At 38.8% G+C, this 24,346-nt stretch overlaps 2 protein-coding genes across 6 annotated transcripts in view; one reads left to right on the top strand and one right to left on the bottom strand.

Moving 5' to 3' along the window:
• Window positions 1-4,281, top strand: part of TM6SF1 (transmembrane 6 superfamily member 1) — a 29,163-nt gene extending 24,882 nt beyond the window's left edge. For all 4 annotated transcript variants that reach the window (XM_054451740.2, XM_054451743.2, XM_054451741.2 and 1 more), the window contains one exon: window positions 3,926-4,281. In XM_054451740.2, coding sequence (XP_054307715.1) covers window positions 3,926-4,117 — 192 coding nt within the window. In that variant the 3' untranslated portion in view covers window positions 4,118-4,281. The remainder of the gene's footprint in view (window positions 1-3,925) is intronic.
• Window positions 1-24,346, bottom strand: part of HDGFL3 (HDGF like 3) — a 92,411-nt gene that overhangs the window by 17,722 nt on the left and 50,343 nt on the right. The window contains exons 5-6 of one of the 2 annotated variants that reach the window (XM_054451748.2): window positions 18,681-18,827; window positions 5,622-6,719 (exon numbers count right to left, since the gene is read on the bottom strand). In XM_054451748.2, the coding sequence (XP_054307723.1) occupies window positions 6,714-6,719; window positions 18,681-18,827 (153 nt within the window). In that variant the 3' untranslated portion in view covers window positions 5,622-6,713. Of the gene's footprint in view, window positions 1-5,621; window positions 6,720-18,680; window positions 18,828-24,346 lie in introns of those variants that run through there. The other variant, XM_054451746.2, reaches the window with a different exon arrangement.

Here is a 24,346-nt window from a genome sequence, read left to right as displayed (position 1 = left end):
ATTTCTTTTTTTATAATTTTTTTTTTTTTTAACTTGAGACAGGTTCTTGCTATGTTGCCCAGGCTGGTCTCAAACGCCTGGACTCAAGTGACACTCCTGCCTTGGCCTCCCAAAGTGCTGGGATTACAGGTATGAGCCACCATGCTCAGCCTGGAAGTAAATTTCATACGGTTTTTCCCTCACAGAGACGTTAAGAAAAATGTGAAAGTAACGGTTTAGGAAGAACACGGATAGTTGGGATACTAATGCAAATCTTGTTTTCTTCATTTGCTTCTGGTGTGATTCATTGCTAAACATCTTTACTTAGTATTAAATTATACTAATTTAACATCTTTATGTACTTATCCTTTCATGGAGACACAGTAAAAAGGTCAAAAGGTCAAGAGGATCTAAAAACAAAGGGCCCAGGTTTTCTAGAGTTGAGCACCAGATCATGAATGGGTATTTCAGTTTTGTATTTGTGTCTACAGAATAGCCCCAAGTGCTTGACACTATCTAAGCATGTCACAAACATTACCTCACTGAACCCTCATAACAACCTATGAGGTGGGTTCCACACCTCACCCAAGGCTAGACGGCTGGTTTGTGGTGAGGTGTGATTTGACTCTGGATGTCTAGTTCCAAAGTCAGTGTTCTGAACCAATGAACTATGTTGCTCAGAAAACTCTAAGAAAAGATAACACAGTTCTAGATTAGCTATTTATACTGTATTAGCAAAAGACCCTGGCTATCGTCCCAATGGTCACCTAAGTTTTCTGCCTATAACATTCACATGGACATATAACACTCTTTCAGTTCCTCCTTCTGGAACCATGATTAACTTTTTTAGTTATCCTTTACAGATTGTCTCTATACATGTAAGAAAACAGCTCTTAAAATTTAACCTTTGTTCACCTTATTGTCTCATTTGCCATTCCAATCATCCATTCTTAAAAAAAAAATCAGAGTATATCTCTTAATTATTTCTGTAAGGTGAAAATGATTTAGAATGAAGTGGAAGAAAAATTATTAGGGACTCAACCTCACATTGCTAAATTCTGGAGAAATTTCTAGGATCAACAACTCGTATCTGTAATCCTGGGCCTCCTGTTAATTCAGCAGCACTGAGTTCACTGAGCCACCTGACCCCAGCACAGGCTCAGGCTGAGCTCTTCAGGTCCTGCCATGAGAGGCCTGCCTTGTGCTGCTGGGAACACCACCCAGGAGAAAACCTGCAGCCCTTTATTAGCTATGTGCTTGGGAAGAGAAACCTCCTCAGGTGAGACTATTTTTCTGAACTTCAGAACCCTGAACACTTAACATCCTATGCCTTAGGAGAAAGCTTTGGTCAGGTGCTCACTCAGCTAGAAGTGTGGCCACCATAAGTACATCCATTAGGACTATGAGCAGTACTGGGAGCTGCACACAACTGGCCTTAGAGTTCTTCTCTCACATACAAATGCCTCTTTTGATTATGAATGTTAAAATTTTTGTGCCTTGTTTAATAATTCTGAATAAATAGGCCTACTAAAATACATACAAAAATAGAGAAATGCTTTGTAGACCCTTTTTGTATTTTGACAGTCACAAGTCCATTGTTGTTGAACGTTTATTGAGCTCTAACAATGTGATAGGTGCCACACAAAACATTAGACAAAGTACCTGCCCAGTGGGCTTACAATCTAATCTAAGGACATGAATCTTTTTTTTTTTTTTTAAAGACAGAGTCTCACTCTGTCACCTAGGCTGGAGTGCAGTGGTGCAATCTTGGCTCATTGCAACCTCCACTCCCGGGTTCAAGCAATTCTCCTGCCTCAGCTTCCCGAGCAGCTGAGATTACAGGCGTCTGCCACCACGCCCGGCTAATTTTTTATATTTTTAGTAGAGATGGGGTTTCACTATGTTGGCCAGGCTGGTCTTGAACTCCTGACCTCAGGTGATCCACCCACCTTGGCCTCCCAAAGTGCTGGGATTACAGGCGTGAACCACTGCGCCCAGCCATGATTCATTTAATGTTGCCACGAGTTTGCTGTTCATGAAAATGAGGTATTAACTGCACTGGTTAGTGCAGGAAAAGAGCCTACGGAATCACTGACTTTTTACGCAGGCTTCCCTATGCAAGTAGGCACAACTGCTCATATTTATTCTCTCAAAGTATGGTTGGCATTTCCCCAAATTTGGTGATTTTGTGATGTGTACAAGTATCTATAGAGACAGAACCACCAAACCCAGATTTCTGAAAACCAGGGATCAAATTTGGCTTCCAGTCCAGAAGAAAATGCTTGGTTATATATTCAGAAAAACACTATTATTCAAAACAGGCCCTAAGGAAAAATAGTACGGGAGCCATGCTCCTGCTCAGAGTTCCTAGAATGTCCAGAAAGCACCTCCTCAGGGCAGCCCTGAAAGTGCCCTTTACTCTAAAGGTTTTTTGTCCTCGGAGCCCAGAGATGAAAATACATTTGCTGGGTTCTGCCTGGGCATCTACCCAGGGGAAGGGTATCTGAGGGCCAAGTCCTCTCAGTGCCTCATGGATCACAGTGTAGACAATCTACGTGTTGGTCCTTGGCAATACATCATGCTAATTTAATTTCTATCTCCAGAATAGCAAAAATGTACCACAGGTCTACAGAATATATCAGGAATTTGTAAAAATGCAGCCCATTAAAATATCTGCCACTGATAAAAAATTCATAAAGATGCTGCTTAAAAAAACTTGTCCTTTTATTGTCATGGTGAAGTCAAGTAAGTAACACCTTTATCTGTGAAATCACTCAGCAGAATAAATTGGTTCCATATGGAAGGAAATATAAAATAACTTATATGTATTTAAAGCAAATTTAAAGCAAATTCTATGCCTTCTCTATAGTGCAGTCTTTTGTCTCTTTGATCCTGATGAACTGATAATTTACTACTTATTACATTTAGATTCCCAATCCTTTATTCATGTGTATCTTGAATTTCAGCAAGATATGAAAATGCAGACTCCAGGGGTACATTTTGTAATGATACAAGCCTTCTGAGGAAATTTTTGACAGGAGCTTTTAATCCTGCTGTGGTCTGTTTTACCCTTTCCAATACGGTTTTCCTCTGTGCTTGTGAAAAATATCAAAAGACCAATTGGCACATTCTGAATGTGTTTTCTGAACAAGTATATAAGTAGAGAGGGAGGCCATTTTGCAAATGCAGATAATGCTGACAAGTCATACTTCTAAATAAATTATAATTTGATTTAAAAAGGTTGCCTGCATGTACATTTGCCATTTTACAAAGAGCAACCGTACTCCTACCTCTACCCAAGTTGGTAACAACCTTATCTTACAAACAACCCTTAATATTTTAAAAGCTGCAGAAAAAACAAATACATGAATAAATGAATAAACAAAAAACATACAGGGAAAGGGTATGAGCTCTTGCTCCAAGGAGTAGATGAAAGGCTGATAAATGAAGCTGAGGTCCCCCCAGTGCTTCCCTTTCAATAGTCTGTTATGCTAAAAATATTTTAGTTTTTAAAAACTCTGCACTTTCTTCATTTTTATTGGAACACAATTTGTGAACCACAACTGAGTCTGTATGTAGGATCTCCAGAATACAAATCAGAAAAAAATTTGAGATTTTATTCAGATTTTTCTATTAGATTGAGCCACTAATGTTTGGTAAGGGGCACTTGATGGTTAAAAAACACCACTGGCATGATAAAACTACACTAAATAATATCTACTTTATTTGAACAGTCATATTAAGAATGGCCCTAAATTTAATCAAGGACTAAATTTAATGAAAGACTCTGACATTAAAGACTCTGGATTATTTGAAGGTATTTTGCCTGCAGGTGAGACTGGTTTTTAGGGCACAGAAACGCAGCCTGAATGAACCAGTCAGAACTCATCATGCATCCAACTGAACACGTTTCATGCTTACCCAATTTTTTTTTTTAATGCAACAGGCTCAGTTTTCTCACATTGGTGCATCTCTTCATGCTAGAACTGCTTATGTCTACAGAGTCCCTGAAGAAGCAAAAATCCTTTTCTTAGCATTAAACATAGCATATGGAGTTCTTCCTCAGCTCTTGGCCTATCGTTGTATCTACAAACCAGAGTTCTTCATAAAAACAAAGGCAGAAGAAAAAGTGGAATAAAAATATTACTTCATGTTCCTCCTTTCTAAATTACTAACTTTTGTTATACTGGTACTGATATTTTGTCCCATTTCACTCTCTTCTCATAAATGAATACTTAAGAATATGTACATTCTTGCTCTGCACTGTATGTGTGAGCTATATGGTATTGTGTAAATTTTTTTTGAAGGAAAATGGAAATTCTTGAGAAACAGTTTGTTTAAAGAAATATATTCAAAATCATTTGTGAATAAACTTGATCATCCATCTCAATATTCTGTTTGACATATAAAATAATTGTAAGTGTAAAAAATTACAATGTAGTGCCAACAGTAGTGAGCATGAAATGAAACTATTCAGAAGAGAATATGGCCTGTGCATATTAAAAAATTCAAAACAGTGAATGCTGACTGGAGGAGTAACTTTTGCAAATAAGATGAATATGCTTCATTATTAACCTCAATATAAAAGGCAAATCATCAGAATATTTTTAAATGTTGTTTGAAAAATGTTTTTCCAAGGAAAGTTTATTATTTGCTGTTTTAAGAAAATTACTTTTACTAAATTTTTTTGCGTGAATTTAAACAGCTAAATAGGGATCAGTAATTTTATCTCTATCCTTAATGAACACTTGTTTTATTGGTGGCTAGAAATATTTCTATTGTATTTCTGTGTATATTTTTAATAAAATTATTTTTGGCCTCTTATGAAGACAAATCTTATTAAATTTGAAACATTTCATATATACACATAAAATGCTTTTAAAGAAAATTTGTGAGTTGTATATTCCAATTCAAAATGTCATCTACATTCCCCTTATGTTTCAGTGTGAGCAATGAAGAGGTCTTTTGATGAATTAAATTTCATTAATTAAAAAATACATTCAAATATTCAAAATTAAAAAGTACCTTTTAAGGAAAAAGTATTAGATTGACATCTCTACTATCTTTTTATGAACTTTTCATGTTTGGGATTGTATGTTGAGTATACTAGAGAAAATCAGTATTTACTAAATGAAAGAAACACACCAAAAATACAAACAGCCACCTCCTCACTGTGCCTGGGAATGATAAATGGACTGGTGCTTTCATACCCTTAGCTGCCATCATCACCATCATCATTATTAATGGCCCTAGGCTTTTAGGTCTGCTCACATTTTCTCATGTTTTTATTAGCTCTCATCAAGAAAACCAAAAGAAAATGGGATACAAATCAATGCATGGATAATATCAGGTTACAAAATCTAGGGTCCACTGGGCTGGTAAATATGTATGTGTAAGCATATCATGTAGTCATCTCCCCATCATCCCCTACAGTGTTTTCAAATAATCTAAAACCCAGAGAGTGTTTAAAAAAAAAAAAAGAAAGAAAAAGAAAAACCCTCACCTGCACTTGATTCTATTGTCAGCTTGCTGTGAACAATTTTTGCTTTAATATATGAATTACATTAATACCTCACGTTACATATATGAAGCCCAATTACACTAACTTAGTTTGCTTACAACCTCAAATCTTACTCCCAGTACACATTCCAATAAATTTATTCTGTAAAAACAATACATTTTTTTGTTTTTGATTTTTTTACAGTAAACTTTTCAACTACAAACCTTGAATACGCGAAAGATGTTCCAAGGACAAGCATTAACAGGATTGATAAAACCCAAACTGACTAAATGTGTTCTCACAATATAAGCTGGCATAAAAATAAATAAAATTCTCTATTATCACAATAGCAACAATAATGTACACATAATAATGGTTTAAGGATGAATATTAACTATTCTAATTGTAGTTCCAAAAGAAAACAGTTTATTTTAAAAGTCTACATTTAAAAGTCAATGCTTTGTCTGGTTTCCCATAGGGCTGTTGCTGATTCCAGCTTTAAAATGTAAAGTATCCACCTTGAGTGCTTAGCTCAAAATTGTATTGGCACTGGGAAAAAAATAAATCATTGCCTTTATTTTGGAGTAACACAAAAAGACTCACTAACTTCACATATAGAAACTTAGTTTGTGTACATAACAATATGAATTTTGAGAAGTATAAGCTGTCAACTAGCTATTTCTAATACGGAATAGATATTTTACAATATGGTTAAACTTTACACATGGCCTCAAAACTGAAGGACAATTTTAATTTTGTCTTCAATATACCAACGTTATGTATTTAGGAATTAATTCCTGGGTTCTGTCACAGAGAGGAAATTCCATTCTTAAGCATTATGTTGAGTGGTCATCTAAAAAATGTTAATTTATATTTAACTGAGTGTTTGATGATGGTGGGGTCAAGGCAGGAAAATGATGATCATAACTGCCTTGATAAAAGGATCCTAGACATGTATAAGTCTGCGCAAAAATCTTGATAATCCTCAGTGGTTAAGGGCAACTTCATGCAAGCAAATAACATGAAATTAAATCAGTAACTTTTAAAAAAGGCTAAAATGTCTTTTCCCCCCGAAACACAACAGAGAGGAATATGAATAATGTACATACAAACTGGGGTTCTGTCAATGACAACAAGGACTATGTGTTGGTTCATATCAAATCCAAGAATATTAGACAACCAAACATATAACCTTCTTGTGGTTTCTCTTAATATGCAGCATTCATTATGGTAGTTAGGTCTGTAAAAAAAAAAAAAAGAAAGAAAACAAGCCTTTAGATGATTTAGGATACTAACAATGAGAGCTATCCACACCTAGATAGTACATAATTGGGTTTTCTGAAATTTTAATATGCACTGCAGCATTAACAATACTTACTGAGCAAGAGCAGCTTCTGTGGCTTTGCTTTAGACCTGTCAGTGCAAAAAGTTAAAGGAAATACTAGGGTATTTTTAGTGTCCCATAGAAAAAAATTATAAACCTTGTCTACTGTCTGTTAGGACAGAGTGCAGCAGTGCACATTCTACAATTCTAGGACTATGTTTATTGCTGGAATACATCATCAGTGGAGAAATTGATATAATCTATCTGTGAGGACATTCTTCAGAAAGAAAGGTAAGCTGTGTAAAATTTAAAAAGCACTTAGAGTGTGCACCAATTAATCTTTGGAATATTTATAACTTAATTACTTGTGACACATAGCTCAAACAAATGTAGGAGTTAATTAAGATGTACAAAGTCTCTGACTTCTTGCTTTTAAAAAAAACATAAAGGATAAGAGGAAGCCTAGATTTCTTATAAAATTTAGATGGCATCCGTGTGACAAACAGAAAATAAAACATTTGTTTCATAAAAGAATTATGTTTCTATTTGGGTCCCACTGTAAATTGTGTCTGGTTCTATTTCCCCAAAAGGATGCTATTTTTTCCCCCTCATCATTAACCCAAATATATTAAACCCCCTAGTAATACCCTCATGGGATGAATGAAGGAGGGAAGTCAGCCCTCAAGTATTTTTTCTAAAAACAGCCTGCTTCCACTCTTAATTTCACTAAATGAATGAACATGTTTGTAAGCACATGTGCACACTCATGGGTATGTTCTCATTGAGACAGCCCAACATGTATACTAAATGGTATATATTATAATAAACGATTCCAGGACCTTCAAAGGAGAGAGAGTTACCAAAACTTCCATCCCCCTAAGATGGCACAAATATACTTTTTATCCTTCTGTCCCTACCAAAATGAGGAAGTAAATCTTTAAAAAAAAAAAGTTTGAAATTTGTGAACTTAAAAAGCGGAGTGCCTGGTGACTCCTAATTATTTCTTAACAAAAACACCAGTTATAAGATTATACTCACAGATACTTTGGAGGATCTTCCTCCCTTGTGAAGGAGGAAGACACCCATTAGAACAATGAAAAATTGTTAGTCAACCAAAGAAACTTTTTTTTTTTTTGAGACAGAGTCTCACTCTGTTACCTAGGCTGGAGTACAGTGGCGTCTGATGTCAGTTCACTGCAACCTCCGCCTCCCCGGTTCAAGTGATTCTCCTGCCTCAGCCTCCTGAGTAGCTGGGGTTACAGGTGTCTGCCACCACGCCCGGCTAATTTTTGTATTTTTAGTAGAGATGGGGTTTCACCATGTTGGTCAGGCTGGTCTCGAACTCCTGACCTCGTGATCCGCCTGGCTCGGCGGCCTCCCAAAGTGCTGGGATTACAGGTGTGAGCCACCATGCCTGGCCGAAACCTTCTTTAACAATGTTTTCTTATTATTACTGTGAAAGGCGATAAATTCTATGTTTATCTTGGTAGAATAATCACAGTAAAAACTACTCAATCCACATCAAAGAATATTTTTGGAACAGGGGGTCCAATGGCAGCCTCAGAGTAGTATTAATACCCCCAACAAAGTGAAGGGAGCACCAAGAATTTGACTATAGTTTTAAGGACATGCTTTTTGTGGTCTTTAAACAAGGTGCTGTCAAATGAGTGCTTTGTAAAAGCAAATTACAAAATCTGAGATTAAAAAATTCTCACACCATAATCACTTTGCATCCATATGTTGAAAACTGCATCTTGCTAATTCATCATGGTATATATTCTGGACATGGTACTCTGACTGTCTCCTAGATCTGAAGTCTCCTCTGAGTAAGTAGCCACAAGTGGCTCCTTATGCACTGGTTGCCATGCACCCCTATATTAGATAATGGATGGAGAATCCAATCAGATTCTCTCTGGAGGTATCTAAATGTGAGGCACACTGAGAGGCTGTAGGGTGGCAGCAAAACTGAAGGATACCCAGAACACTGTAAGCAGAAGGTATGAAACAACAGAAGCTGTAAGGATCTTTTCAAGGAATACCATTTTGATATGAAGGAATGATGATATTCAATATGGCTATGCAGATTCGGCAATTTGGCACGTTATAACAAATAAGTAACTTATTACTTCCAGAAAAACAACTGTTTTTTGCCAATGATAAAATTTGAGTGTTCAGTGAAAACTAGAATTTCAAATCCTCCATGACTGACAGTTTTCCAATATTTAAAGACTTTTTTTTTTTAGAGACAGGGTCTTGCTCTTGTGCCCATGCTAGGTGTAGCAGTGTGATCACAGCTCACTGCAGCCTTGAACTCCTGGCCTCAAGCTATCCTCCTGCCTCAGCCTATCAAAGTGCTGGGGTTACAGGTGTAAGCCACCAAACTTGGCCCCAATACTTAAAAGACTTTTCTGATGAGACAGGTAGTGATATGAAAAATGTGATTAAAAACATTTTGTACTGAAATGAGTGAATATTTGGAAGACCCAAGTAATTCAGAGAACCTGTATTTTCTAACTGGGGGAAAGCTATTCAAAGTGCTAGACAAACAGGCATATGAAGAAAAGCTCAGTATCACTGATCATTAGAGAAATGCAAATCAAAACTGCAGTGACATACCATTTCACACAACTCAATGGCTATTACTAAAAAGTCAAAAAATAACAGATGCTGGCAAGGTTGCAGAGAAAAGGGAACACTTATATGCTGTTGGTGGGAGTGTAAATTAGTTCAACCATTGTGGAAATCAGTACGGCAATTCCTCAAAGAGCTAAAAACAGAACTACCATTCAACCCAGCAATCCCATTACTGGTTATATACTCAAAGTAATATAAATCATTCTACCATAAAGACACATGCATGCGAATGTTCACTGCAGCACTCACTATATACAATAGTAAAGAAATGGAATCAACCTAAATGCCCATCAATGACAGATTGGATAAAGAAAATGTGGTACATATATACCATGGAATACTATGCAGCCATTAAAAAGAGTGAGAGCATGTCTTTTGTGGGAACATGCATAGAGCTAGAGGCCATTATCCTTAACAAACTAACACAGGAACAGAAAACCAGATAGCGTGTGTTCTTGCTTATAAGTGGAAGCTAAATGATGAGAACTCATGGACACAAAGAGGGGAACAATGGACACTAGAGCCTACTTGAGGGTAAAGGAGAGGAGGGAGAGGATCAGAAAAAGTAACTATTAGATACTAGGCTTAGAACCCAGGGTAACGAAATAATCTGTACAACAAACACCCATGACATGAGTTAACCTTTATAATAAATCTGCACATGTACTCCCTGAGCCTAAAATAGAAGTTAAAATAAAGGCAAGACTATTAAGATACTCATATCACCATTTTTCAATTAAATATCTATAATACCAGATTTTCTTCATATACCTTCAACCACAATTACATATTACAATAAAGAGAATGCAGAAATAGATATGAGGATCTAGTTGTCTTCTATCAAATCAGACATTAAAAAGATTTGCAAAAATGTAAAAATGTCATTCTGCAAACTTTTCTGTGAAATTTTCATAAAAATGCTATTTAAGTAATGGATTTATTATTATATTAAATGAATTAAGTATTTTTAAAATTTGTTTTTATTTCTAATTAAATAAATATCATTAACGATCACATATATAAACAAAGCTCTTTGGGGCCCTCAATAACTTTTTTTTTTGAGATAGAGTCTTGCTCTGTCACCTAGGCTGGAGTACAGTGGCACAATCTCAGCTCACTGCAACCTCCGCCTCCCGGGTTTAATCAATTCTCCTGCCTCAGCTTCCTGAGTAGCTGGGATTATGGGCACATGCCGCCACGCCCAGCTAATTTTGTATTTTTCGTAGAGATGAGGTTTCACCATGTTGGCCAGGCTGGTGTTGAACTCCAGACCTCAGGTGATCCACCCACCTTGGCCTCCCAAAGTGTTGAGATTACAGGCCCCTTAAAGGGGGCCAGGTGCAGTGACTCATGCCTGTAATCCAAGCACTTTGGGAGGCTGAGGCGGGCGGATCACTTGAGGTCTGGAGTTCGAGACCAGCCTGGCCAACGTGGTGAAATCCTAACTACAAAAAACACAAAATTGGCCAGGCGTAGTGGCGCGTGCCTGCAATCCCAGCTACTCAGGAGGCTGAGGTAGGAGGATCGTTTGAACCCAGGAGGCGGAGGTTGCAGTGAGACAAGATCGTGCCACTGCACTCCAGCCTGGGCGACAGAGCGAGACTCCATCTCAAACAAACAAACTTTTAATGGTATTAAAGAGGTCCTGAGACCAAGAATAAATGAGAGTAAACGGTGAGAGGTAAGACTGCACAGATAAACTGGGGTCAGCTGTGAAAGGCATTGTATGATGGAATAAGGAACACAGACTAAATCTTGTGGGGCACTGGGGAGATATAAGGCGGCAGCCACTATATTGTAGAAAGAACGGGTTCAGGGTCAGAAGAAAAAAGGCATGGCCACATGGTAAATCGTTACGGTAAACATTGTAGCTATCACCCCAATGTTTATCCTCTGTCCCTCCCTCCAATTGTGTGGTAGCCTTGTGGTTGTTTGTTTGTTTGTTTGTTTTTAATGATATAAGACTTTATTGTCATTTGAGGGTCTGTTTTCCAAATAATCTCTAGTAAATATATTGGAATAATTACAAATTGTAAGTCCCAATTCACCAATACGGCACGATTCTCAGACCTTCCCCTCCACTGACTGCCAGGCAATCGTCAGCACCAGACAAGGCTGCCCACCACTAGTATCTTTCACTGCAGCCCTCCTGGGCTCAAGCAATTCTCCCGCCTCAGCCCCCCAAGTAGTTGGGACTACAGGCAGATGCCATAGCTGTGTAGTAGCCTTGTGATTTAGGGACCTGAATCCAGCTCCAGGGGTGTGGAGAACCTGAATGGTGTGAGCCAGTTCTAACCCTCTTGTATCAGTAGTTGGTTTAGGGATAGGTAGCCTTCTGATACAGTCTCCAATGATTCCTGCCTCCGGTATCTCTACATCACATTTTTGTGTAATCACTGCCCCTTGAGTGTGGGCTGGACCTAGTGACTTGCTTGTAATAAACAGAATGAAGCAAAAGTAATGGGATGTCACTTCTGAGATTAGGTTACAAAACACTGACTTCTGTTTGCCAGCACTCTCTCTTGCTGACACTTTACTGCTTACTCCGATGAAGCCAGCTGCCATGCTGTGAGCTGCCTCATGGTGAGATCCATGGGGCAAGGCATCAGAGGAGGCCTCTGGGAAACAACTCATGAGGAACTGAGGCCTCCAGTCCAACAACTGTGAGGAGCTGAATCCTGCCAGGAACAATTTGAGTGATCTTAGAAGAGGATCCATCCCCAGTTGAGCCTTAAGATGATGAGTCCCTGCTGACACCTGGACTGCATTTTGGTATCTCAGTTCCTTTTGCAAGAGACCCAGAGACAGAGGATTTAGCAAGTTGCACCTGAACAGACTCTTGATGAGTCTTGAAAAGATGAGATAATCAATGCTGCTTTAAGTCACTAGGTTTCAGTTACATGGCAATAGATAACTAATACAGCAGGTGTAACCCAATCAGTGCATGGTGTCCTCCTGGCCACAGATGAGTAACTTTCACCTTCTATCCATATGAATCGAAGGAACTCCAAGTATTCTAGATAAGGGCGCCTGCTCCTTTCCGTCTCCTTCCGCTAGTGGCAGGAGGGAGGAAGTACTCAGAGAGCCCCTGGGAGCAAAAAGGGACCCTCGTAAAAATCTCTTCTTTCTTTCCCTTAACAATATGGGTAACATCAACCCATCATCTGCTTTGAGACTATCAGGCTTTTTATCATTATGCCCTTTATCCTAGCTTACTTTGGATACTACAAGATGGGCTCCAGAGCACCCATCACTTCCTGAACTCATATCCCCAGTCAGCTTTGCACAGGTCCTTTTATGGCCTCATTTCTTAACAGAACCCCCCATCCCATTCTTTAATCTCTTCTACTGGGCCCCCTGAAAACCACAGTTAGCCATTAGCAAAACTCCTATATTCTCAATTTGAATTTCCAAGATATTCCACTCAACAACTTGTTCTAACTAAAACCTGTTTTCTTCTAAGGGCAGTGCTGCCCTCTCAAATGGTAACCCTCTCAAATGGTAGCTCTGTTCTCTCCCACAGCTCTTGTACTACTACTTGCCCTGGAGGTGGAGAAGGTGTCCTTCTTGCTCCTCCCTACTATTTATAAGCTACTCATTCTTTCCCCTGTGCCCCACATTCCCTGAAAATAAAAGCCTCCCAGTTTTGAATCTCAGTGTAAGCTACTCCCCTCCTTACTGCAATCATCTACAGACTCGCTGGATTATTCTCCTTACTCTTTAAAGATTTCACTTCTGGCCCTCTGTCATTCATCATAATTCCTGTGATTTCAATATCCACGTAGATTATCTTTCTAACATTCTGGTATCTCAGTTCCTTGGCATCCTCTCTGCCAAAGATCCTGTCTTCCAAGACCCTACCTCAGTCACTTGCTCCCACGGTTTGTTCTTTCTCTTTTTTTCTCTCTCTCTCTCCCTTTCCTCTTCTTTTTTTTTTTGAGATGGAGTCTCACTCTGTCACCCAGGTTGGAATGCAGTGGCTCGATCTTGGCTCACTGCAACCTCTGCCTCCCGGGTTCAAGCGATTCTCATGCCTCAGCCTCCCAAGTACCTGTGACTACAGGTGTGCACCACCATGCCCAGCTAATTTTTGCATTTTTAGTAGACAGGGTTTCACCATATTGGCCAGGCTGGTCTCAAACTCCTGACCTCAGGTGATCGGCCCACCTCAGCCTCCCAAAGTCCATGGTTCTTTCTTAAGACAGGTGATTCACAACCACTGGGAGTAACTGTAAATACTGTCTTAAGCCACTGTTTTGAAAGCAAAATTATGTAGGCATTTTAGGTTATTATTAAGAACTCTGGGGTTCTACTGGCATTTAATGCACAGGGGCCACGGGTACTAAATGTCTTGTGATGTAGACAGTGCTCGTACAATGAAGAATTAAGTGTCCCACTGGAAATACTAGTAGCACCTGCACTGTCATCGGCAACTACTGCAACCTTTCCATGATTCTATTCAAATACCTCACTCTTCTATCACCATTTATATTTCCAGCTCATACTCAAAATCTGTTGACGCTATCCCTTCCTCATTTACATCTTTCCTCTTAACATATGTTGGATTCCATGGTCCATTGTTATAATCCTTGTACACATCCTTGATTCCCTGGCCTCTAATCTTCTTTGCCCTACTCTCTGCGGAAACCTTAATTCTAGTTAAATTCAATTATCTGTCCTCTCTGTGACTGAATAATTGAATATGCCTGGAGAAAAACACACAACCATTGTGACCCCTCACACTTCAAATTCAAGACCACTGGTCTCAAGCAAGCCTTTAGTATTACCTGGCAATTCAACTTCATTTCCCAAGTTCATTCATTCTCTTATTCTTCTAAATGACTATTTTGTACCTTTTTCTCTCTCTTGAATCTTCCAACATTTTTTCCTATTCTCAGTCTCAAATGCTAACCTTGTTCCTTAAGAAAATAGAAGCAATCAGGTAAGAATTTCTATAAGCTCTCACCCCAAGTATCTACTTACCTGTATCTGTGCCCAAATACTCTGCCTTTCCTTCCAATTTAATGGATGAACCAAGGTAGCCCCTCCAGATGTGCACCAGATCTTATACTTTCTTTCTTTTTTTTTGAGACAGAGTCTCACTCTGTCACCAGGCTGCAGTGCAGTGATGTAATCTCAGCTCACTGCAACCTCCACCTCCCGGGTTCAAGTGACTTTAGTGCCTCAGCCTCCCGAGTAGTTGGGACTACAGGCATGCACCACCACACCCAGCCAATTTTTGTATTTTTAGTACGGTGTATTTTCACCATGTTGGCCAAGATGGTCTCGATCTCTTGACCTCGTGATCCATCTGCCTCGGCCTCCTAAAGTGCTGGGACTACAGGTGTGAGCCACCACACCTGGCCCTACCTTCTTGCTTTCTAAAGGACACTGCTTCAGCAATTCTTTCTTACGTGATCATTTTGTGATCATTTCTGACTTGGATCATTCTTACTAGCATATGTAAATTCTCCCATCAAGAAAAAAAAGACCTTCCTTGAACTTCTATCCCAGACCATGACTATTAAATATTTGAAAACTAAAACTATGCAATTAGCCCTATATGATATCAGGACTCATTATAAAGCTACTATAATTAAGAGAGCGTGGTATTGACCAACAGGACAGAATAGAGAGCCCAGAGAGAGACCTATGAATATATGACAGATGCACTGCGGATCAGAGAAAAAAGGAAGGACTATGCAATAAATGGTGCTGGTTCAAATGGTTATGCTTAAACAAGACAGAAAAATGCTAGCCATAAAAGGAAAGTTTGATAAAGCTGACTACAATACAATAAAATTTAAAAAGTCTGTTTGCTAAAAATATCAGAAAGAAATTGAATAGACAAGCCATAAACTTGGAGAGGATATCTGCAAGAAATGTGACGATCCATGTTAGTTAGAATCCAGAGTATGTAGAGAAGTCCTACAAATCAGTAAGAAATGAAATCCAGTAAGAAAATGGGCAAAACCCAAAACAAGCACTGTACAGAAGAGAAAACATGGGTGGTCAATAAACATGAAAGGCAGCTCAACCTTATCATTAATTAGAGAATTATAAATTAACACTATAATGACCATTTTATACTCACTGTATTGGCAAGAATTAAAAAGCCTGACTATGCCAAGTTAATCACAGGGAACTCTTCTACATCTCTGGTGAGAATGTCCAACTACTAAGGAAGATAATTTGGCATTATCTTGTAAAGTTAAAATCCATCAACTCACGACTCAGTATTTTCAGTTCTAGTTACATATCCTAAATAAACTCTTGTACACGTATACTAGGAGACAGGCATGAGAATGCTCACAGCCACACAGTTCATAATAATTGCAAAAAGCTGGCTGGGCGTGGTGGCTCACGCCTGTAATCTCAGCACTTTGGGAGGCCAAGGCGGGCAGATCACGAGGTCAGGAGATCGAGACCATCCTGGCTAACATGGTGAAACCCCGTCTCTACTAAAAATACAAAAAAATTAGCCAGGCGTGGTGGTGGGTGCCTGTAGTCCCAGCTATTCGGGAGGCTGAGACAGAAGAAGGGTGTGAACCTGGGAGGCGGAGCTTGCAGTGAGCCAAGATCGCACCACTGCACTCCAGCCTGGGCGACAGAGCAAGACTCTGTCTCGAAAAAAAAAAAAAAATAATAATAATAATAATAATAATTGCAAAAAGCTGGAAACAACCCAATTGCCCATCAATAGGAGACTGGATAAATAAGTTGTGGTATACCCATAAAACTGAATATTATACAGTAGTTAAAATAGACTACGGTTACACATAACCACATGAAGGAATCTTGGGAAAACAGTGCTGAGTGAATGTCATAAGTTTTTAAAAAGCTAAAAATAAGTAATATTAAACAATATACTGTTTAAGTATATACCTATATGTTAGGCATGGGCAAACATTTTAAAAAGAAAAGGAAATAATACAACATTAGTGCTCATCTCTGGGTAGGAAGAGGGACTGGAAAGAATACGTAAATAGATACAAGTTAATTGTGATGTTCTAGTTTTTAGGTTCAGTGTAGGGTCACTTTATAGCTGTATAACCTTATATTTATATATATTATTTTGTATATAACAAATATATCATTAAAAAAGGCTCTTGCTTCCCACTTGAGCTCTTACTAGCTGTGTGATACTAGGCCAATTTTTCAGTCTCAGTTTCCCCAACTAAAAAGCAAGAGCAATACCTGCACATACCTCCTGAAGTTTGTATGAGGATTAAATGAGATAATGCATGCAGAGTACGCACAATATGTGGCACACAGGATACTAGTGCTAGCTAGTAGCAGCTATTATGTTCTAAGGTGCTTTCAAGAAGAAATGGTTTTATTAGTGGTTAGAACAATGAATCTACAATGCATAGGATATATAGAATGAAAACGTAATCAGTAAAGTTGAAATCATGTGAATGGATAAGATGAACACAAGACGTTTTCAGAGGAGAAGTGTGCCAAGTCAGACTGAAGAAAGGAGCTCTAGAAAGAGACTAAGAAGGAACAGGGAGAGGAAGCGGAAGAGATTGGTAACCTGGAGGAAAAGTCAGGAGGAGAAATGTCTGATGATATTAAATTTTGCAGAGGTGAAAACGAAGACTAAACGAGACGCTGGATTGGGCAAGGAGAGGATCACTAGGAACCTTTACAAAAGCAATTTCAATGAAGTGGTCAAAGAAGAAATAAGAGTGCAACGGGTTAAGTCATAAGGAGGAGGAGAGGAAATGGAGACTGGGAGAAAAGATCATTCTTTTTACGAAGTTTAGAGATGAAGGGAAAAGTGAAAAGGGTAAAATATAAGATTGAAGGGAGGTATCGTCAAGATTAAGGGAGACCTTAGGCTGTTTATAGGCAGAGGGGAAGGAGCCAGTGGAAAAGAAGATGTGGTATAGCAGAAGGGGACAAATTACTGGGTGTGCTTTGGAGAAAACAGGAGGAGATAATATTCTGAACCATGACAATAGAAAGATGTAAATTAGTGCTTCTCAGACTTTCATGTGCATATGAATTACTTGGGGTTGAGTTAAAATGCAGATTCTGATTCAGAATCTGGAGTTTGGGGCAGGTCTGAGATTCTGCATTTCTAACAAGCTCCCACCTAATGTTGATGCTACTGGTTCACTGACCACATTCTGAGTATTAAGGGGGTAGGAAAACTCTTCCTTTGTCATGAGAAGTGCATCTAGAAATAAGTTTGGTAGTAAAGGGAAGAGAAATTGTTGGAGTTGTTGCTATTTGCATATTGAAGTGACCTGACATAAAGGTAGCAGGTGGAATAAAAAGAAAATCAAGTGAGCCAGGTGTTCAAGTTCTCAGTGAATGTTAGCAGGTATATGTCCCTGGGAAGGCTGCTGGCAAAAGTAATGATAGAGGACTACTTATTAAAGAAAAGTCAAGAGGATGAAGAAAAGCAGAGGACAGAGTAGGGCTGAGCTGGGTGAGAGGAATAAGAGAACAATCAGAATCATAATACTTTGGGAGTAATTATAGATAACTGAGATGAAGGAAGAAAAGAGATGAGAGGTAAACAGGACTGACATGAACAGGCAAGAACTCAGCTGAAACCAGATAAATTTCTTAGGTCATTATTTTTAAATGATTTGACATTGTCTAACTAGTCTTCATAGAGGAAAGACTCAAGGAAAATGCATGGGGGCAAAATTTGCCTTCACCAAGTTTTTTACAAAGGTGGACTTACCTGTGCTTTGAAGTTAACAAAGGTTAACAAAAGTTATGAAGAGTCATTGTAGACAAATTTGTCCCTAGGGGCACTTTAAATATCAATATTCAAACATTGCTTGCATATTTAAAATCCTCATGGGTACAATGAATTACACACTGCTTCTGGGAAAGAAGCAGCAGTATGTAATACTCTATTTTGAACATGCCATTGATTTTGTGATAAAAGAAATACAACTGTTGAATTTTGAGGTGGCATTTCATAATTTCAGTATTTCACATTGTACTTTAAAAAGACTCTAAAGTTGCTAAAGTTAGTATAAAGAAAAATAAACCTGTTCATAGAGATCCAAATTGACAGGCAGGTATAATTCTCACTTGGCTCTTTTGTTCAGACTCTAAGAATTTGATTATATTAAAGAGCTAGTGGATGCATATACTAGGCTGAGAATACTTCTCCATTTATCAACACAATGTTTACTAACGCTGACATATGGATGCTGAATCTGAAGCAAAATGTCTTCTAATAGAAGGTAAGAGAAATTATAAGCACATCCTTACCCCTTCACTGGTTTTCTGCAAGTCTGAAGTTGTGTTTCTTGTGTCGTTGCCCGCATCTCCACCCTCGGAGCTGCTTTTGTTTTCCTCTTCTTTGCAGTCTTTGTCATCTTCATCTCCTGGAGATTTCCGGGACTGTTTAGAGGATTTCTAAATGTTTAGACAAGTTAAATATTATAGTCAAAAGCAGAAATCCAAATGTACAAGTAAGAGATGCAGAAATAGCTGACTTGCATCTATCTAGTCTTAGTGGTTGATAGAGGATATACTGATGTAACATGCAGTATGCCAAGGCTGGGCTAGGTGACATTGGACAAATCATTTCACCTCATTGGACCTCAGTTTAACTAGCTGGAAAGGAAGCAGAAGTGGGCTAGGTGACCTCTTAGTTATTTCCAGCAATGTGATATTAAAAGCAGAAAATGAAGATTAATGTACCTAGAACACTGTCAATGAATAAATACAGCTGGATGGACACCACCTTAAGAAGGCTACAGAACTAGAAGGTACCCTAAAGGTCATCTTGTCCTCCCCATCATTTTATAGTAGTGGAAATTGAAAGAAGTGAGGTGAACTATCCAAGAGAATATATAGATATTCATGCTGGAACACCTCTTGAAGCTGTTTGGTTAATGGGATACCCAGAATCATCTTGACAAAACTGTTTGATATAAACGAATCTTTTCAATTATGGAGCATTATTTAAGAACTCAAGGCCATACTGGTGAACCAGTCCTTTTTCCTTGTCATCTTGCATTTGAAAACAAGATGAACTCTAGAGGAAGATGAAAATACAATTAGTTTGCCTCAAGAGTTACTTGGCAGCATTGCATTAAAATTATAGAAAGCTGGCCCCAATTGTGTGCCTTAAGAAAGTAAAATATAGTATTTTTCTACACTTCCTCTTTGAGACATTTTAAGAATCTTCAAGCACATTGCACATTGCAAATAAGAGGTAAGGCAAAACTGATTTTGCCAAGTTACTTCTGGTCTTCCAGAAACAAATGAGCAAACTGAAGCTTCTTCAGATAATCAGTTTTTTAAAATGCAACTTTCAAAGAGAAAACATAGGCCGGGCATGGTGGCTCACGCCTGTAATCCCAGCACTTTGGGAGGCCAAGGCAGGTGGGTCACCTAAGTAAGGTCAGGAGCTTGAGATCAGCCTGGCCAACATGGCAAAACCCTGTCTCTACTAAAACTACAAAAATTACCTGGGGCCAGGCGCGGTGGCTCACGCCTTTAATCTCAGCACTTTGGGAGGCTGAGGTGGGCAGATCATCTGAGGTCAGGGGTTTGAGACCATCCTGGCCAACATGGTGAAACCCCGTCTCTACTAAAAATACAAAATTAGCTGGGTGTGGTGGCGCGAGGCCTGTAATCCCAGCTACTTGGGAGGCTGAGGCAGGAGAATCACTTGAACCTGGGAGGTGGAGGTTGCAGTGACACTCAAGCCTGGGTGACAGAATTAGACTCTGTCTCAAAAAAACAAAAAACAAACAAAAAAAGAGAAAACATCCTCTAGCTGTGTGACAGATTATATAATTAAACTGTTTCTATTTTACTTAACTGAAACTACCAGCCAAGCCCAAAATGTCAGTTTAAAATGTGATTTTTACTTTTTACATGAAGGGAAACAGGGATTTAATAATACAAATGTGGAGTATTTCAAGTGATCAAGAATGACAATAGTAAAAGTGAAACACTTTCTCCTTATAGTATAATTATTAAAATGTAGCAACTGCTTTATATAGTGATTTTCAAATAACAGTCCTTGATAGACAGTTCTTTTTTTTTTTTTTGAGACAGAGTCTCGCTCTGTTGCCCAGGCTTGAGTGCTGTGGGGCTATCTCGGCTCACTGCAAACTCCGCCTCCTGGGTTCACGCCATGCCATTCTCCTGCCTCAGCCTCCCGAGTAGCTGGGACTACAGGTACCCGCCACCATGCCTGGCTAATTTTTTTGTATTTTTAGTAGAGACAGGATTTCACTGTGTTAGCCAGGATGGTCTCGATCTCCTGACCTCGTGATCTGCCCGCCTTGGCCTCCCAAAGTGCTGGGATTACAGGCGTGAGCCACCGTGCCCGGCCCCTGGCAGTTCTTATAATAATGAACAACTCCCTAAAATTTCTAATGCTCATAAAGGATCTTTATGAGTAACCTTATAAATTAGTTTATAAGTATTACAATTTGGCATGTATTTGGGATATACAGAATAGAATTAGGGCATTACTAGAGTTTTATTAATGAGTCACAACATTTAGTATTCTATGAAGAAATCTGGTTGCCAAGCTCTATTTGGTAACCTTGAAAAATTTTTCAGATTACTGAAACTCCTGTAATTTTGAAGGACTCAGTTTTATCAGTGTGGTCTTAAATTGGTTATGTGTTTGATTTTTGCTATCTTTGTTTTTTTAAACTAAAATTACTGGTGGTTTATCAACATCAGTTTAGTTTGTTGTGAGGCTCTCATTAGTCCTATTTTATATAGTAAATAATTTGTATGCAAAATATTTTTGACCTATGATTTTCCAGTATCTGCTATGACTCAAATATGAATAATCCACAGCCTTACTGCTAAAGAGAGAAGACATATAATCTCCTTCAAATCTACTATAGCATGACTTTTCATTATGATTACTGAGCGTTTTCCTTAGAAAACTGAAATTAGGTGAGGTAGAGGAGACAGGTGTGGGGCCTTTTCCTCTACCCAACTGGAATGTAGTAAAAAAAAGTTTTGTGAGCCACTAATTTTCCACGCAAAGGAAGACTACTCAACTCTTAAGAAACAGACATAAAAACTGGCCGGGCGCAGTGGCTCACGCCTGTAATCCCAGCACTCTGGGAGGTTGAGGCGGGCAGGCTGTTTGAGCTCAGGAGTTTGAGACCAGCCTGGGCAACATGATAAAATCCGGTCTCTACTGAGAAAAAAAAAAAAAGCAGCGTGTGGTGATGCACGCCCGTGGTCCCAGCTACTGGGGAGGCTAAGGTGGGAGGGTAGCTTGAGCCCAGGGGGCAGAGGTTGCAGTGAGCTGAGATTGCACCACTGCACACCAGCCTGGGTGACAGAGCAAGACCCTGTCTCAAGACAAAGAAAAAAAAAAAAAGGAAAATCACCATATTTGTTTTTTAAAAAGCATTTGGGAAGCAAAAGAGAACAATGAAGTTATGCTAGGCGAGTGGTTCTCTAAATATGGTTCCCAGATCAGCAGGATAAGCCTCACCTGGAAATTTGATTCCTAGACCCCACCCTAGACCTTCTGAAATAGAAATTCTGGGGATGGGGTTCAACAATGTTTCTATTTTACTTAACTGAAAACTACCAACCAAGCCTAAAATGTCATGTTAAAATGTGGTGATTTTTACTTTTTACAAGAAGGGAAAACAGAGATTTAATTATACAAATGTGGAGTGTTTCCAGTTAAGATCAAGAATGACAGTAAAAGTGAAAAACTTTTTGTTCTCCTAGTAAATATAGTATAACTATTGAATGTGGCAAGCTTGTCAAACAATGTAAGCTTGTCTTTATAAGTCTTTCATGTAATTCTAAAACATGTAACAGTTTGAGAACCATTATGCTAGGTTATTTCATTGATATTAAAAATAAAAAGCTATTCTTTTTTTTTCCCCCCTTTTGAGACAGGGTCTCACTCTGTTTCTCAGGCTGGAGGGCCGTGGCATGATCATGGCTCAGTACTCGCCTGGACCTCCTGGGCTCATGCAATCCTTCCACCTCAGCCTCCCAAGTAGCTGGACTACAGGTGTGAGCAATCACTCCCGGCTAATTTTATTATTTGTGGAGATGAGGTCTCACTATGTTGCCCAGGCTGGTCTCAAACTCCTGGGCTCAAGAGATCCACTTGTCTCAGCCACTCAAAGTGTTGGGATTACAGGTATGAGCCATTGTGCCCAGCCAAAAGGCTATTAAATGATCATGAAGTTGTAATCTTCAAGAAAAGCAAAGGAAATGATCCCTTAATTTAAAATAGATAAACATTAGTAAGCTAAGTATATCTTTACCCTTTCTCTGCTTTAAATTTTAAGTCCACCCAGGTGGAGCTCCATTACTTTTGGTCTTTGTAACAAGCAATAAAATAATGGCATTTAAAAGCCACATATCCACACTATTAAATGCCTAGGCAACATTAGGTAGCTTAGATAATTTAGGGTTGCACAACACATTAGGTGGAAGCTCAGCTGGCAATCATAAATTAAGTAAAATCAATTCAAGTAGGTGTTTAAATGAAGTCCAAAATGCTAAAATTCAGTTTAAAAAAATAATTGCAATGGAAGATAAAGTCTGACAAGAAAAATTCTAATTACTTTGTCGTCATTTGCAAACTTTATCCCCATCCAAGGCAATCACATGTTTTTCATTAGGTACACAGGAAATAATGCTGCATTCACACAATTCTGCCTTATGCCAGTTGGGTAAGATTTTATATACTGCCAAAATAAATGCTGATAGTCTAATAAACTCTAGGTACTTGTTTTTAGAGTTTCCTAAGTATATTCAGCCACTAAACACCAGAATTTAAATAGAAGTAATTTATCCAGGTATTCAATCATGTGACAGACCAATTATAGTGAAACCTGTAACAATTTTTGGTCTTCAAGGATCCATTTATCTTGCTTTCAGTTTCTAAAAGGTGAATAATTTTCACAATCTCAGAGTTCTTTCAATTGTATTTCTGAATTACCATATGAAAAAACCTAGACTTTCAATTTGCAAATCTAGGATCATGTCATTCCTCTGTTTAAAATCTTCAAGTATTGTTAGATTTGGAATAAAATCCAAATTTCTCATTATGGCCTACAAGTCTGCATTACTAGGCCTTTACCAGCCTTTCCCCCCTTGGTCATGATTCTCCAGCCACACCTTCTTTCAATACAGGAAAAACATGCTAAACTCTTCCCTGCTTCAGAGCTTTGCTGCTACATTCCTTTCCCTCTGCCATATATGGCTTCTCATCCCACTGTCTTCTTTGAGGTCTCAGCATAAACTATACGTTTTCAGAAAGCCGTGGCCATCCTATCTAAAATAGGGGACTATTTTAGGTCCCCCTGCTCCCATTCAATTCCTTCACACCCTTTCACAATTTATTATTTATGTGATTTCTGTGTGCTACCCCCACTCTCTGTTGCACTGTAATTTATGTGAAGGCAGGAATGGAGTTGCTCACCGCTGGTATACCTAGTCTGGTGTATGGAATAGACCAGGTGATCAGGAAATAAAAGAACTGAATAAATAAACAGCCAAAGCACATTCTTTGAAGCAGAATGACAAGTAAAAATATATCTTTTTACAGTCATGTCACATAGTAATGTTTTGGTCAGTGACAGACCACATATACGAAGCCTAGATGTGTGGTAGGCTGTACCACCTACATTTGAGTAAGTATACTCTATGTTGTTTGTACAATGACAAAATTGCCTAATGATGCATTTCTTTTTTTTTTTTTTTTGAGACAGAGTCTCTGTCACCCAGGCTGGAGTGCAGTGGCATGATCTTGGCTCACTGCAAGCTCCGCCTCCTGGGTTCATGCCATTCTCCCACCTCAGCCTCCTGAGTAGCTGGGACTATAGGCGCCCGCCACCACGCCCAGCTAATTTTGCTTTTATATTTTTAGTAGAGACAGGGTTTCACCATGTTAGTCATGATGGTCTCGATCT

The sequence above is a fragment of the Pongo pygmaeus genome, chromosome 16 (assembly GCF_028885625.2).
Source record: "Pongo pygmaeus isolate AG05252 chromosome 16, NHGRI_mPonPyg2-v2.0_pri, whole genome shotgun sequence".
Taxonomy (NCBI): domain Eukaryota; kingdom Metazoa; phylum Chordata; class Mammalia; order Primates; family Hominidae; genus Pongo; species Pongo pygmaeus.
Note: the sequence above shows the minus strand (reverse complement) of the source record. Positions and strands in the feature narration are given on the sequence as shown.